This window comes from Dromaius novaehollandiae, chromosome W (assembly GCF_036370855.1).
Source record: "Dromaius novaehollandiae isolate bDroNov1 chromosome W, bDroNov1.hap1, whole genome shotgun sequence".
NCBI classification, from domain to species: domain Eukaryota; kingdom Metazoa; phylum Chordata; class Aves; order Casuariiformes; family Dromaiidae; genus Dromaius; species Dromaius novaehollandiae.
In genome coordinates, this window is record NC_088130.1 from 51,331,817 (window position 1) to 51,347,646 (window position 15,830).

General features: G+C 35.4%; 1 protein-coding gene across 1 annotated transcript in view; it reads right to left on the bottom strand.

Moving 5' to 3' along the window:
• LOC112995755 (exosome RNA helicase MTR4) overlaps positions 1 to 15,830 on the bottom strand; it is a 48,581-nt gene that overhangs the window by 23,547 nt on the left and 9,204 nt on the right. Inside the window, exons 9-15 of the mRNA XM_026120937.2 lie at positions 15,080 to 15,178; positions 14,181 to 14,283; positions 13,894 to 14,025; positions 12,592 to 12,671; positions 11,053 to 11,163; positions 9,823 to 9,924; positions 8,559 to 8,684 (exon numbers count right to left, since the gene is read on the bottom strand). Coding sequence (XP_025976722.1) covers positions 8,559 to 8,684; positions 9,823 to 9,924; positions 11,053 to 11,163; positions 12,592 to 12,671; positions 13,894 to 14,025; positions 14,181 to 14,283; positions 15,080 to 15,178 — 753 coding nt within the window. The remainder of the gene's footprint in view (positions 1 to 8,558; positions 8,685 to 9,822; positions 9,925 to 11,052; positions 11,164 to 12,591; positions 12,672 to 13,893; positions 14,026 to 14,180; positions 14,284 to 15,079; positions 15,179 to 15,830) is intronic.

The window sequence follows — 15,830 nt, forward strand, 5'->3', positions numbered from 1 at the left end:
CTTTTTATTACTATTAAGACTAGGAAGCCCTTGTCTAACCAGACGTGAGAATTTTGCACACAACTTCCTTGCTGTCCGGCCTCTCACAGGAAACGTGCACAAAGCTTTTACAGGGAACATAGGACGGCAAAGACTGCCCGAAAATGACAAAGATGAAAGAGGCAACTTTTAGCAACATTAAAGCATCTTTCACAGTGATACAAATCAGATACTTGACAGGACATACTTCAGGCCATTTGGTCTGCTGACAATTTTATTTACTTACCAGAGTTTCTAGAAATTAGCTGAATGACTGAGTTTCCAAAAAAGAAAAAAAAAACAGCTTTATAGCAACAGCAAAGAACAGAGTGCTTCGATGATATTACAAGGTCTCTTTTCTTTTTCCTTATGAGGGGGAAATATGTATGCTTAGCTGTCTGTGATAGTCATCACTACTAATTTATAAGAAAAGAAACCAAAGGAACTTCTTCATACTTTTGCAAGACAAATAAATAACTTAAGTGAAATATTATTCAACATCATGCATTTTTCCACATATCAATTACATAGTTTCCACATTAATAATAAGATCTGAGAAACATCAAACAAAGACTAAGTATTTATACTGGCAACAGGATCATCTTGAGCTAAATTAGCATAATTGAAAAAAAACATAAAAACCCATTCTTCAGATTTGCTTTTAACAGACAGTGCTAGGTGACTATTTTAAGCACAAATGTACTACCAATCTGGCTCACTGCATGGCCCCACAAGCAGTTGCACCCACACAAACAGAGGCCGCCGTGGGTGGCAAAAGTCTGCTTTTGCTGATGAAAATACCTCAGGCTTTGGTTCCACAAACACATCAGTTGCAATAAGAGACTCAAAAGGTAAAAGTGTCCCGTTCCCTCCTATGCTACTGTCACCTCCTGAAACCAGTCCTGAAGGACTGAACATCTGAGTCACTCACTTTCCCCAGCACAGTAGCTCCCACCATCACCATCACCCTTAGTTTGACTTCAGGCTGCTCACTCCAAATTCTGCACCGCCACTAAGCCTTTCATCCTCACTCTGAACTGATCGTGGGAAAACAAACAAAAACCCCTACATGCTTGTAGCAAGGTATGCTGATTTAATCAAGTGATATTTAAAACTCTGAAGCAAGTATTTAGAACTGTTATATGACACAAATATTATACTTAAAATTTACTAAAAAAATTTAAATATTGACAAATTAGCAAGCAGGAAGTCTTTATTTTTATTCTGTGTTCTTTCCCTGAAGAAAAATTACTCTACCTGATTACTGAGAGTAAGAAAATGCTGATTTCCTAAAGTTAGTTACAAATATTGAAAATAACAGCCCCTTGTGCCCCATCAAAAGGAGAGCACCCTACACCTATGCAAAGTCTCTTATGCAATTATATAGCATAACATGCATTTATTAATATTTTCTTCTTACTTGTGTTAAGAAAATTACGTATCTTTTTTGCAAATAACTTTATTCACAATTTGTCATGTTTTACTCGATGGAAATCAGTATTCAATTTAAAAATGCACAGAAACATCATTGCTTTTCATTGTTTTTAGCCATTAAATAAAACCGAAGTTAGATTTACTGAAACAGTAAAAACAAGCAAGCAAACAAAGGGGACATAAAGCAGCTTCTGCAGAGCTTGCTCAGGTGTCTTTGCACTATATCCTCTGCTCCAGAACACACCCATTAGTTTGTACACGAACCTACAAGACAACTCAAATGTAAAGTGTCACTGTTTGTGTGTGAGGTTGTTCCCAGCTAATAAGACCCTCCAAAAACCTTGATCATAGTATTGCTACATGAATCATTCTGCACAGAATACAAATGAACTGGGGGGGGGGGGGGGGGGGGCATTTAACATAGGTTGAACACCATTCTGTGCAACATTTCTTTTGGATTTGAGCTGGCCTGGTAACATCAACATTGCATAATATCCCTGGCAGTAATTTTGCTTCATCCAAGTTGGATGAACTCAAAACAAGCTGAAACGGAAAAAACCAAATGATATCTGTATCTGCAGTCAAAAGCTAGCTTGGTTCCTCAACACACGTTGGTTTCAGATTTGCGATTACAGACTACTAGTAGGTCAGTGGTGTGGCAAACTTAGAACTGCAGCAAATAGGCAGTATTCTATTTTTAATTTAAAGGAAATGTATGCTTTAAAGACTGTGTATTTCTATAAAACGTAACACAAATATTAAAAAGAAAGAACTTTGTCTTGTCTTCATCTCATACTTCTTGTTTTAACTATAAGAAGACAAAGAAACCCTCTACTTCAATCAGTCAAAATGCATTAACATTTTTAATACTTTGCAGTGATGAGTTTACCAAAGTAAAAGCAAATTTCAAAAAATCTGTCAGAGGGGGGAAAAGTGCCTCCCACAGACTGGCCTAATAAAACTTGAAGTAACTTGTGGTATTAACAAGCAGCAACCACAATTAATAAATAATACCAGTCAGCTTAGTCCTACTGGCTCTGGAAAAGACTGAAATAAAGTCCAAAAGTGACTAACCATTTTATGTGCCCTGTCTTCCCACATTTTGGCTGCAAAGATCACGAAGAACTCTTTGCTCTTCTTTTCTATCTGCTGGCTTGCATAATTGTCTGCAAAATTATGACCCCATTCAGGATGGCATGTGAATACCTGTCTTCCTTTAAACAGTTGAATTCTCTCTGTGATTTCACATTGAAATCCTGTTGATTTCAAGCAGATTTTAAATTAAGCTTGGAAGTTAAGTATTTTCCTGAACTGGAGCCTGGAAAATTTCCCCAGTGCAAGCTTTGTAAGAACAAAAAAAAAAAAAAAAACACTTGGCACTTAAAAATAATTAAAAGAAATACATAAAAGTACTTTTTATTTTATTTAGATTTTGATAAAAGGGCCAAAATTTGGTTTTTTTCATTGAGATTCTCAGCTATGTCACAACTTTGGATTAGACAGAACATTATACTGTCCTCTAACTACTCATGACAATAAATGTATTTCCTTAGATTTTGCAATGGACTTTCCAACAAGCCAGTAATGCCAACCTCCAGCTGAAGTCTATTTCTCTCTCAAACTAGGCTCTGGTAAATTTTTCAAATCCTGCTGCATTTATTTTTATTTTCACATGAATGAGCTTTAAGTCAAACCAAAGTACAATACTGTAATGAAGCTGGAATGTTAAGCCGATGTTTCTAGAGGGACTGAATGCTCATGGACAAACAGTCTCACTAGAAAACTTAACTGGCTATCTTGTATATAATCCCAAAAAATTAGATTAAGTGAAAACCTGTTATTTACTACTCACTCACAAGTAATGGCAGATGCCCTGAAATAACACTTTCTCTAGAAACACCATTAAAGCCTTTGGGAAAAAACAAATGAAAAATTTGCAAGCAGTACAGTTTTAAACGGGATGGATAACCAAGAGTATTAAAGGTTCTACAGATTTCTTTTCCATAAGAGCGAAGTAGTCAGCTATAACTTTCTATCCAAATTTCAATACAGGCTACTGCATTTTGCCCAAGTAAACATTCTACACAGACACTCAGCTATTAGGATACCATCTCTTGCCAAACAAGCCTGTGCTCCGATTTTCCCAAATGCTGTGCTAAAAAGCGGCTACGCTCTAGCCTCTATCTGACTGTACCTCAAGCTCACTTGACAAAGGTCATTGTCACCAGCTCCCCGTTTCTGCCTTCAGTGGCAGCCGTGCACAGCTACCAAGCTCAGCCTCTCCACTTCAGACAGTGCTATGCATTCCATTTGCAAAAAGGCTCTCTGCTGGTGCTTTCATCCTGGGCTTCTTGCCTGGCCATACAGTAAAAATCCAGTACAATTTGTAAGAGCAAAATGAAAACTCAATGCAATTAAATAAATCTTACCAGGGGCGGGGGGGAGAGCGAGAAAAATGAGAAAAGAATGAGGAAAAAAACTCTCATTCACTCAGAAGATTTTCAAACTACTACTTAAGGGAAGTCATTTGAACAAAAACGCATCAAAATAATTGCAAGAGTATAGTGATAATGTATATAGAGAGATATTTTAAAGAAGTAACAAAGACTAATCACAATTTCAAACTTTCCTAAATTTACCTAGTACCTTAATAGCTAAATATGAGTTAAAACAAACAAAACCAAAAAAATCCTCAAACAACAGAATCCATGCTTTTGCTCTGGTTAATTTTTCATGTTTTGCTATTTCTCAAGCCAATTCAGGAGCATACACATGCATATTTATTTTAAAACACAGAAAGAGCAATATAGGAGCAGACCCCTGGCCTATCTGACCAGTCAATACCAGACAAGCTAAAAGGAGGAACAAGCAATCTCACAGTGAAAGATTAAGTGAAATGCTTCTGCAGAAGGTAGTACCTTTCCTACACTTTAACCACTGGTTTTCTTGAATTTTGATTTATCGTAGAATTTTTTTATTATATCACGTAACTAGGGATTTTCTCATGACCCATGCAAGAATTTTAGTAACTTGTTACACTTTTTAAAGTTAGAAATCCACCACAATGACACTGGTGCCAAAAGGTTATTATTGTTATAACTGTGGCTTATGCGAAAGTATTTTCATCTAGCAATTTTAATTTTACCCAATAGCTCCTACTCCAAGAACTTCCTCTCATAGCTGGAACTTCTCATTCCCTCCCCACCACGTCCAGCCTTACATTTATTCCTGAGCAGCCTAAATCCATTCATTCTTATGTAAATATTGCTTTTTATACTACATTTTCCTTGTAACTGGGAGTCTGAAAGGGACTGAGCTGTATGTCATACATAACAGACAACTAAAACAAAAAATCTAGTGCTGCTGCTGCAGTTACAGTGGAACAATGATTTTTGCTCCTTCAAAATTAAAACTTTCCAACAACAAATTGCACAGAGGTCATACAAGAAAGCTGTGTAAAAAGGCAGGAAATTAGAGAGAAATGTACTAAGCTGTCTGAACTTCTATACTGCTCATTTGGCTAGTGTAATAAAACAACCTAAAAGTCAAAATGAAATACAAAAAGACCAGATGGATTTCTAATAGCAGCATACAGGCCAAATAAGCACAGTACTGCCAATTCTATAAATGAAGGCCCTGCCAAGGAGCCAGATGTAGCTAGTGGCATACCTCCTACAGCTTGGCACTGGGGCACCTCATGTTCCATACACAAATGACAGGGAAAGCATAATACCGTATATTTTATCTGGCTAGATAAATGTTTTCTTTCAATTTTTCAGTGCATCTGACTTTTCCTGGGAAGGAGTAAGTAGATGCAAAACACTGATACACTCAAATACAAGCATCTGAAACCTACTTACACATCACATTCTCTTTCATTATACAATCACTCATTTTCATAATATAATTAGCTTAAGATTTTTGACTTTTAGAGCCATTACAGATTACCACTATTTAGTATCCCCATTGTCTCTGTAAGAATACACGCTTGTAACATGGCCAAACTCCAACTACAGAGATCCTGGATTCAAAGGCCATCTAGCGTCAAGGAGAAATGTTTCACTTCTTACCTAAACTAAGTTGAACATTTTAATTAAAAAGTCAAGTATTTCATACTATTATGCAAATACGAAACTACAGTTTGTTGTCTTCAGAAAGCTGTACAACAGTACTGTAAGCATTTAGCTTCACAGATTTCTGCAAGTCATCAGTTTACTAAATATTCGGTGGTCAAACAAATGCTAGGGATAAACAAAAAAACCTAAGAGCACTGCAGAAGACAAATCTATGCTATTGAGTTTAAGAAATGTTTACAAATATCCATCATAAGAACTTGATCTAAGATTTGAACTTTGAATTTAAGTTTGAAGAAGAGTACTGTACACAATGTCGCAATGAACAGTGTCATGGCCAAACAACACAGCTGCAGTAATGCTACTGGTACTGAAACATATACAAAGTTGTCACTTCACTGATCACAGGATTAAGAAGTATTATTATCAGCTGCCGAGATTTTTCAATCTAGTGTTCAGGAAATGCTTTGGATCAGACATGCACTTGGATTGAAGAGTTACAATAAAGTGTCCTATTAAGAAATACTGCAAGTATCATTCTCCACACGGGTTTTTAATTTATTTCTATGAATTTTTTCCTATAAATCTTTAACTCTAGCTTATACCGGAGCAAAGCCACAACGTTTAATGTGGCAGGAAGATACTAATGCAAGACATGATCATGATTTTACCACGGATGAACACTAGTGGTCAATAAGTAAATTGTAATTTAAACATATATATCAATGTGAATATTCAAAGAGATGTTAGTTTGCATACATCCTTGGTCTGTTTCGATGTGAAATCACCTCTAAATATTTTATATTTAAAAAGGAAAATAAGTATTTTTAAGTTGCACTGTTCATCTCATATAAACTACTTTTAGTGCCTTTCCATCAATTAGTTGAATAGTGACAGAAGCATCAGTACCTTTGTTACAGCCTTTTCCAATCTCTTTCAAAGAAGTCTTAATTTCAATCTCTGCTCATAGCTGAATTAGTATAGAAAATTAATGAAATTCACTAATTTATTTAGATTAGCACAAAATAACCAAGCGATAACATAGAAAGTAAAAAATTTCCCATTATTTTTCCCTTTTCTTTCTTTGTAATCCAGAAGGGAAAAAAAAGATCAAAGCGCTTATAGCTTCAATAAAGTAAATATTCTTTATTATTTCCTTAAAATCTAGAGGAAAAAAAATACAGATGGCATCCTAAAGCTGTGAAGGATTTATTATTTCATTTGTTTTGTCTTAATTCATGCCAGCCAAGTTTAACAGCTCCCTAACTACTGAAATTACAAACTTAAAAAACAACCCACCTTCTGAATGGTTGAGTTTCTAGAGTAATCTCATAAAGTCTCACAATAAAAAATTGAAATATCCATTTTTCTTACACTAAACTATCTAAGCTCATATAAATGAACTTCATTAGGATACTGCTTACAGAAAGACAGATTGTAAGTATAAAACATTAATACTGTTTATATGGAGTATTTTTTTATTCTGTTTTTTTTTTAAATCTCCTGCTGTGTTAATTTTTAATTTACACAAATCCAATAAAGCCTAATGTTGCCATGCATGAATGAGTTCCAGTATTTTTCAAGTTTCTTATTTTACTACACTCTGATTAGCTATAGCAATAATGTAGCATTCATGAGAATTCTGGCTTTAAATAGGCAAAGAGCATCCATTTATAACATGAATCTAATGTTAATTCATCATAAGTATGTACAAGCGGCATTAACAGAGCAAGATACAAAACACGAAGTATCCACATCTGCATAACTAATAGCAGCCACCTACTTATTTTTCCCCTTATTCTTGTCGGAACAAAATAGAGAAATATTGGCATCTGATGTTTCTTTGGCAAAAGAAACACACTTTTTGTTAACATGCCCTGATGCTGACTCAAGATGATCCACACAATTTTATACAAGGTCTATTTAATATTATAAACACAGTTTGAACATAAAAAATGCTGTTTGCGCACCAAGGATACAAGCTCCTGAACAGTATGCAGAATAATTCCCCTAATGTTTAATTTTTACACGTTTACACAGTTAATGTAAGCTGCCTAGTGTAGTTAATACACACAATAGAGTATGCCTCAAATACATAGCTTCAATTCTGTGCTTCAATTACAGTGTTTTTTGCCACAGAATTAAAATGAAAGTGAGAATGAGTACAATGTTTCATATTCAGTTTATAAAGTAAGGGAAATATTGTCATCATCTATAAAAGCTTCCTTTACGGTTTGGGGCAACACTATAATCTAATGCCTACCTCAACCACAAGAGCAGTTTTCAACCTTTTTTGATTTGCAAATCTCTGAAAGTTTCCTACAGGCACTATGGATTTCCTCATAGTTAAGTAAGCTTATTGATAATTGTCTTGCTTTTCTCAGTTATGTTACAGAGGAATAACACATGCACCAACGGGTTTGCACTTATACCAGCCTTAAAACCATAAAAATATCATCTCTCAAATAATCCTCCACTCTTGATTCTAAAATAGTCACTGATACAATTACTCCTTATAAATATTTACAGTGGATAAGAATATTCTATTAAAACATGCACTTAATTTTTTGCATGAGTTTGTTCAGTTTGTCTATTACACTGAAGGGTCCATTATCAAAGTTTTATCTCACCACAGAACCAACCCTTTAACTATTCTTGTGACAGCTCAGTGAACCTTTTCTAGTTCATCGATACCCTTGAGCTGACTGTGGTTAGCAAGAAACAAATAGAATAGGGCAATATTTGCGTTATCACTAGAAAACAGACAATATAATTTTACCTCTCCTTCCTGACATTCCTTTGACATAGAGAAGGATGATATTAGTTTTTGAACTTTGCTCTACACTAGAAACTCTTGATTTAATGAGAATTCAGCAAAACACCACAGTCCTTTTTGGAGTTGTCATTTCCTGCCTGCGTGATCTACATAAGTTCTTTTCCTAGATATATAATTTTATGTGTTACTTGCAGTATTCAAATGAGGACAACCTTAGTGAGGAAGAGGAAGAAAGAAAAAATCAGTTTCTCTCCTACCTTCAAAAGCTGCTTGCCAATTGTTGGACTCATTTTTTCATCCACCATAAGAATCACTATTCCTCTGTCATCCATACCTCGGCGTCCTGCACGACCTGACATTTGAATATATTCACCTGACGATATCTAGGATAAAAAGAAGGAAAAGAAGAAGAAGAAAAAAAGGATTTAATAAAAATTAGAAAGATGGTAAGAATATATAAAATGCTACTTACAATTATACAGTAAATGACTGGAATGTTACACCAAAGTTACATACAGACGTGAACTTTTCACAGATCAAATTCATTATTAATCATAATTGATCACTAAGTTATAAATCCATGACTACGAATAACATGTGTCAGCAGGATAAATTAACCAATGCTCCCATGGCTACACTTACCAACACCTAGCTGCAAGGATTTCTGTAACATAATGCATCATGTTAATATGCACAAAAAAAGCATTTTACTTCAGTGGAAGACTGCTAGCATGGTGGAGGTTACTAAAATTTAATCCACCTTCACTATCTTCAAATAACGTATCATTTCATCCACATGCAACATCAAAATACTAATAAACAGCAAGAACAGTACTTCTATGCTGGTTAATGAAATTAAAGTGGTGACGATCACTCAGAAAGTGATAAAGAACTGGGACACAGACAAGAGCTGGCTATAACTGGTCCTCTATGTTTCGTGATGTATCCTGATTTGTACACCCTAATTAATATTTATAGGTGAATCAGAGATCTTGTATTAAGCCTTCAAACTCTTACATGATTTGACATATAACTATTTAAAAATCAGTCTCTCCCTCCACACATCGCTCTCTGTCTTTCTCTGGGCTACTGAAAATTATTCTTCTGTAACAGAAAAATCAGTACTCTCCTGAAGTAAATGATCTCTTTCCTTGGGTCTGTCAAAACCTAAATTTCATGATCATCATGATATGATACTAAGCCCAGTTGTTCTCCAGATTCTTCTAGTTTTGGACAAGTTGTGCAGAAGTTTTTCAGGCTAATTGATCAGCTCTAGCCTGTGTTTGACATCCCTTTATTGTATCCAGAATAAATAATCTCTCATGCATACTATGAGGAATCTTGTCTTCAGGAATTTGCATATTAATTATAAATGACTTAGTGAACAAAGAAAGACTTTTAAAAGAAAAAGTATTTTTTTTACTGCCCTGAACTGGATATATCAACAGTAAATTTAATCTTAACAAGAGCTTAAGTAGTGCAATTCAGTCGTTTATCTACAAAACCTGTTTTTTCACATACCCATCGGAAATCCTTCCCATCAAATTTGCAGGCACTTGTAAACAGCACAGTCCTGGCTGGCATATTAATTCCCATAGCAAAAGTCTCCGTTGCAAATAAGGCCTAAATAAACAGACTGATGTTAAACAAGCAAAAATAATGGCTTTTAACCAAACATGTAAATAGTCAGAGATTGATACATGAAGCTTCTCCAGATTTTCCTTCTTATGTGCGGTCTTGGTAGCACAAACAAAAACCATTCTTCCTTTCCAAAGGAATTTCCTCCTTCCAAAAACCCCCTTCCTTTATTTCCTCTACGAAAAACATGAAAACTAGTTAGATGGGACCATGCGGATGCCAAAACAAAACAGAAGTCCTACAAATGCATCAAATACTAGAAATAAAAAAACCAGTGATTATTCTTATTTGTTCTCTCAGTGAGTCAATAGCCTTTGCCAGCTCCTATGATCATCCTCATATGAACTACTAGAAGAGACATAGAGAGATGAAAAATAGCACTTGCTGGATTTCAAAATACACTCCCACCCCTTGAACCCGTTTGTCACTACTAGATCACGCTATTATATACCTATACTCCATATAACATCAGATATATAAAGGCTAGGATTTTCAGAGTACATTTCCCTATAAAACCGACGTCTTGCACAAATGCAAGTTAAACGGGGTGCAAATTATGTTAATGAAAAAATAATACAAGTTAATGTCTATGTTCAAAGTTTGCAAGAAGAAAATAGAGACAGATGAAAGTTGTGGGGTTTTGGGGGGGCATCTGCTAGATTTTCTGTACATTTTTTAAAGCACAATAGCACATTGAGGGAAAGGAGCTGCAGCCAGTTACGTCAATTAAGCTATGTTGCTGGGAGAACTCCAGCTTTCCAAAGCTGCTGTATGCATTTGTAGACTCCAACACTTGGATCCACAGAACAAAGTCCTCCCCTGCATGTGTGTGTTGTTTTTTTCAGAGCAGCGTGCTTACTGGTAAACAGAGTATTAGAAAAGGTTCTGGAAAGTTCTAAGCCTTATGCTTCTGCATAGAAGGACATATAAGACACAAAGTATTTTTCAACTTGGCATGTGCAATGAGTCTTTGCCCCTTTTTCACTTAAGAAGCAGATCTCTACTATGTAATGTATGTACGTACATTCGGAGGCGAGATACACTTCTCGGTTTGTTAGGATTACTGACTGTGCATTCATAATACAGAAAAACCTAAACAGACACAAAACATACCTTTATTAGGCCCTCAGAGAAAAGAATTTCTATGGTTTCTTTTAAGATAGGAAGCAGACCGCCATGATGGATACCAATTCCTCGTTTCAGAAGAGGAAGTACATGCTCCACCTGGGAAGAAAGGTATCAAGGCCAGTAAAGAAGTTTTAATATACTCAATGCGCATGGAAAACCTCAACACTGCTCCTAGTGTTCATATAATTTGCCATTTTCTGATTCAAGATACAATGAAATATATACCCATTCAATATTGTTTTTCAATTACAGCTAGGAATGGGATGAAAGGTAAAGCCAACAACCAATCTTTTCAGTGGCAGAGTAGTCTTACATTGGGTTAGACCAACTGTGAAGCTACACTCTAATTTACATATGCAATCAGTATTTGTCTGTATTTATTTAAAAAATCTCTGTGATACAAAATCATTTTTGGAAATAGTGATCCTCCTATGCATGAGATACTCTGGTTGAATTTTAGTTGCAGTGATTTCCTTTACTGATATATACTGTAACACAGTGAAGTCAGCTCCTTTGAGAGCTACACAGAGAAATTCAGGCTGTAAATGACTGAAATCATCTCTTAAATTGCAAAAACATTGTTCTTTAAACAAACTTCTGCATAAACTTAGCTTTGTCTTTGCTTATTTTTGCTTTGAAAACAGAGATTCTAATTAACAATCTAGCTATCAACTTTTCATTACCATCCCAAACCTAATTCTGAGAATATCCTTTTCAGATGTCATTGCCTATAGAGGCCAAACCGGTCCGCCTGGCCATAAAGTCACTGCTATAAGCTATGCTGAAAACATCGTATTTAACAGCACATAACATCTTTTATATTGGATTCCTATTTTCAGTTCTTAAATCCACACACAAAAACAGATTAGTTTGAATCTGAAGTGAGTAGGCATAGCCAAAAATTACACGGTTAGTTTTTTCAGGGAGAAATTGCCACACTCACTGAATCATAAGAATCAATACATTAAGAAGACAAATAAATGGTGGGAAATGGAGGGAAAAAGTTAACCATAGTTTTAGTATTTGTTACAGAAGTACTGAATCCTGGAATATTCTGTCCTTTTAGAAGCTGGTATTTTTCTACTATAGAGATACAGTAGGGTGACTGTAAGTTACAAGTGCAGATGCATCAGTTCAACTCTGTGAAAGGCTCAGCTGTCAAGAACTGATAAAGTGCCTGTGCATCCTCCTTTGTACTATTTCCAGACAGTTTTAATACAGACATACTTCTTTACATGTCCTCACATTCAGTTAAAACATAGTTAGGAAAAGCTAAAACAGAGGACAGCAACTCCGTGGTTAATTTTGGCATGCAGCATTTGTTGGAATCACAACTGGAAGGAATCCTAGTCACTGAGTCCTTATTTCATAATGGCAAGGAGCAGTGCAAGAGATATTAAAGGCAGGGAGACCTGTAAGAATACCCAGCTCATGCTTTTTTTTGTAACCTGTTCAAAAGAAAACAGTCTCAAGAGTCACAGAAAACTGGAGAGCAGCTGTTACCCCTATTCAATCTCCACTCACCTGAGGAAGCTTTTTGTCTTCATCTGACAGACAATCAATTGCATTACTGAATACTTCTTCAACCATCTTTTTTTCTTCATCTAAAAAGACAAATTGTAACTTATTACAAAATCTAAGAGGCTAATACCCTACGTAAAGCATCACTGCATTTTAATATTTACAAAAGTTTACAATAAAAATGGCAAGGGAAGACTGTGAAGTCTATACAAAACCACCCACATCGGGAGAGATGAGCAAGACTTGAATATGGAACTCAAGGAATCTAACAGTGACCAGAAGTAGATGCTTGGGGAAAAGCAAGAACAGAACAAAGCTGGAAGAATAATCCAGACTTTAGCTGTTTTCAAGCTCAGGGGATTTCCTGAGCTTGGAGGTTTATGAAATAGAAAATACATCAAGTGTTTCTCTTCCATCTACTAGGCCCTGTCTGCAAGGACATAGGTTCCTCCTCTTGCCTATTAAAGTTTACACACTTTGTATTTAAGTAGTACAAATATCAATAACATATTCAAAGGCACGACTGAAGAAACAGTATAAACATGTATCTCTACACCTACACAAACCTTTATATTTTCTGACAGAAAATGGCTACATAATTTTTCAACAGGGAAGCAGTTGCTAGGTTTGGAGCAAGTAAGCAAGTAAGAAGTCTGCCCTCAACATACCATTTCATGTTTGTGAACTGTTTACGTATAAACAGATCCCTTATTTTTGTTATTACTCCTAACATTTCCAAGAAGCCATTAACTTAAGCTTTTTTCCCAAGCTTGGTCTTAATCCAAAATGAAACAAATCTTATTTGTTTATTGTTTGGGTTCTTCTTTGGAGAGAAGGAGGAGGAAGGAAGGAAGGAAGGAAAAGTAGGCTGGATGGTTGAGAAAGAACAGTCTGCATGGCTTGTTCTACAGCTCTTGAGACTTTGAGAGAACACAAACTTCTACTGCACATAACAATGAAAATTTTGGAAAACGCATTTGTTATGATCACTCTTCTCCCATTCTAGATAGAATTTTCTAAAAACTTTTGTTATTACTACAGTCAACAGGATTTTGGAGACAGAAGTGAAGTTTAAAATAGAGAATCAGATCAACATTGTGATGACCAAATATCCTCTGTGTTCCAACAGTTTCCTACTGCAAATAGCCCAAGGTATTAAAACAGTAAATGAAAAAGTGATACACACTTTGACTTACAAACTGTTTTCACACAAAAAGTCTCAAAGGAAATAGAGATATCTAACCAGAAAAATGTTTCCCCCCCAAACTACAGTTAGGAGTAAAACTATATTTTACTTATCTGTACCTGTATTGAAATCTAACTTTGTCATCTGAAGCGCATAGGCTTCGCAATCCTTTTTACTGAAGCTGAAAATAATCACAGGTTGGAAATTCCTTTCCATGATCATCTTCACAATCTTAAATACATTTGAAGGACCTGCAAAGAGATTATATTGATTTCAAAGTTATTTTAGCAAAAAATATCTTACAGAATTACAGAACAATTGACATACAAGTGCAACTTACATGCATTTGGTTTTTTTAAAGGTAGTTGTATTATGTAAGTTACTTAAGAATGGGATTCAAACTCACCTTTTGTTCCTCCTTTCCTGCCCTTCTGGTCCCCTTTTGCTAAGTCTCCTGCATCTCTAAGTACTTGCATTGCTGTATTAAAATTATCTTCTCTGAAATCTCCCTAGATATAAAACACAACCTTTGTAAGCAATTACTCTTCTTTTATACAGCCCACTGAAAAACACTAACTTAGCACTTCACATATGCAGTATCGTTACCCCACATTTACAGGCAGAAGGACAAACCAATGCACAAGCCAGCAAGCAACTTTACTAGGTCATTGGCACAGCTCAGAATTAGACTGGTGGCTCTACCCACTCAGCGTTCTACCTGCAACATCATTAGCCGTGCTACACACGCTGAACGACAGAGTACCAAAACTAACTTTTGCCAGAATTTCATGTCTACATGAAACCAGGCTGTCCGATGAAGATCTATTTTCAAGTGCATTACCACTGTCAGTGGCATTAGCTTCTGCTGTGCAGATGGATGATGAATTTTAAACAAGTCAGTATTTCTGAATCACCTAATGACACAAAAATATTTTGCCTCTTTAACCAAAGTCACATGCAAATGGTTCTGCCTTTTTTTTTTTTTTAATTCAACTGAGAAACAGTACAAGAAACATCAGCTACACTGCAGATTTACAGAAAGCAGCACACAGTTTAGAAAAGAAGGCAAGGATGGGGGCACTTAAGACATCTCAGCAAGTATTCCTCATCTGACTACCCAACATTAGATAATAAAACCAATTTATTCTATGTGACTGCAAAACTTAGCAGTAATTCAGAGATCATTTTTACTCATTTGTACTTTGTTTTAATACAAACTATCCTTTATATAACCAACCCAAATTCTGCAACCTCTTAACTGATATGCGAGGAAAAAGGTCTTCAAACAAATGGAATATTCCTTACATTTTCATCAACAACCAGATGGAGTCCATCTCCTCCTGCTGGAAATATATAATGCTGCAGTGGAGTGGGTCGATAGTCTGTGTAAATCACATGGCAAGGCTATAAAGGAAGAACAGTATATGCATAAATATTTTAGGTTTCTAACTGCATTGTAAAAATACTTGCTTGATAGAAAATCAAATATATTACTATTAAAACAAATCTTTCTAAAAGCCGGAAATCAAGACTCACAGAAACTAAGATAATAGATTTTCTTTCCTGAAAATGGATTTTGTACTCGCAGCCTGCAAATTCTTTTGAAGAACACAAGTTGGCTACAAAATCTTTCTCATACAACAGAAAAAAGTAAAGACAGGTTATGATTTCTTCTGTAATATTACAGAGACTCAAAATCCTAACACCCTTTAAAACCAAAGGAAGACCTATTAATTTCTATATTGGAAAATATCCTGCAGCACTACTTACACCACCCAAAAAAGGCACAGTGTAGACTTTTTAAAACAGAAGATTTCCTTACAAATCTAAAAACTGTATTTCACCTGATGAGTCTCCTCTGTTACTTAAGCCACTTTGCATTATCAATCCTAAAAGAAATGTGCATAATTTCGTAATATTTATGTATTAATAGTTTCCATTCTTTTTTATCTTTGTGCTCGGATTCTCATTGCTATATGAATTCCCAACACTGCACAGGAAAAGCTTGTTTACAAAAAAAAAGCACAACACTTCTTTTAAAACATTAAACATCACG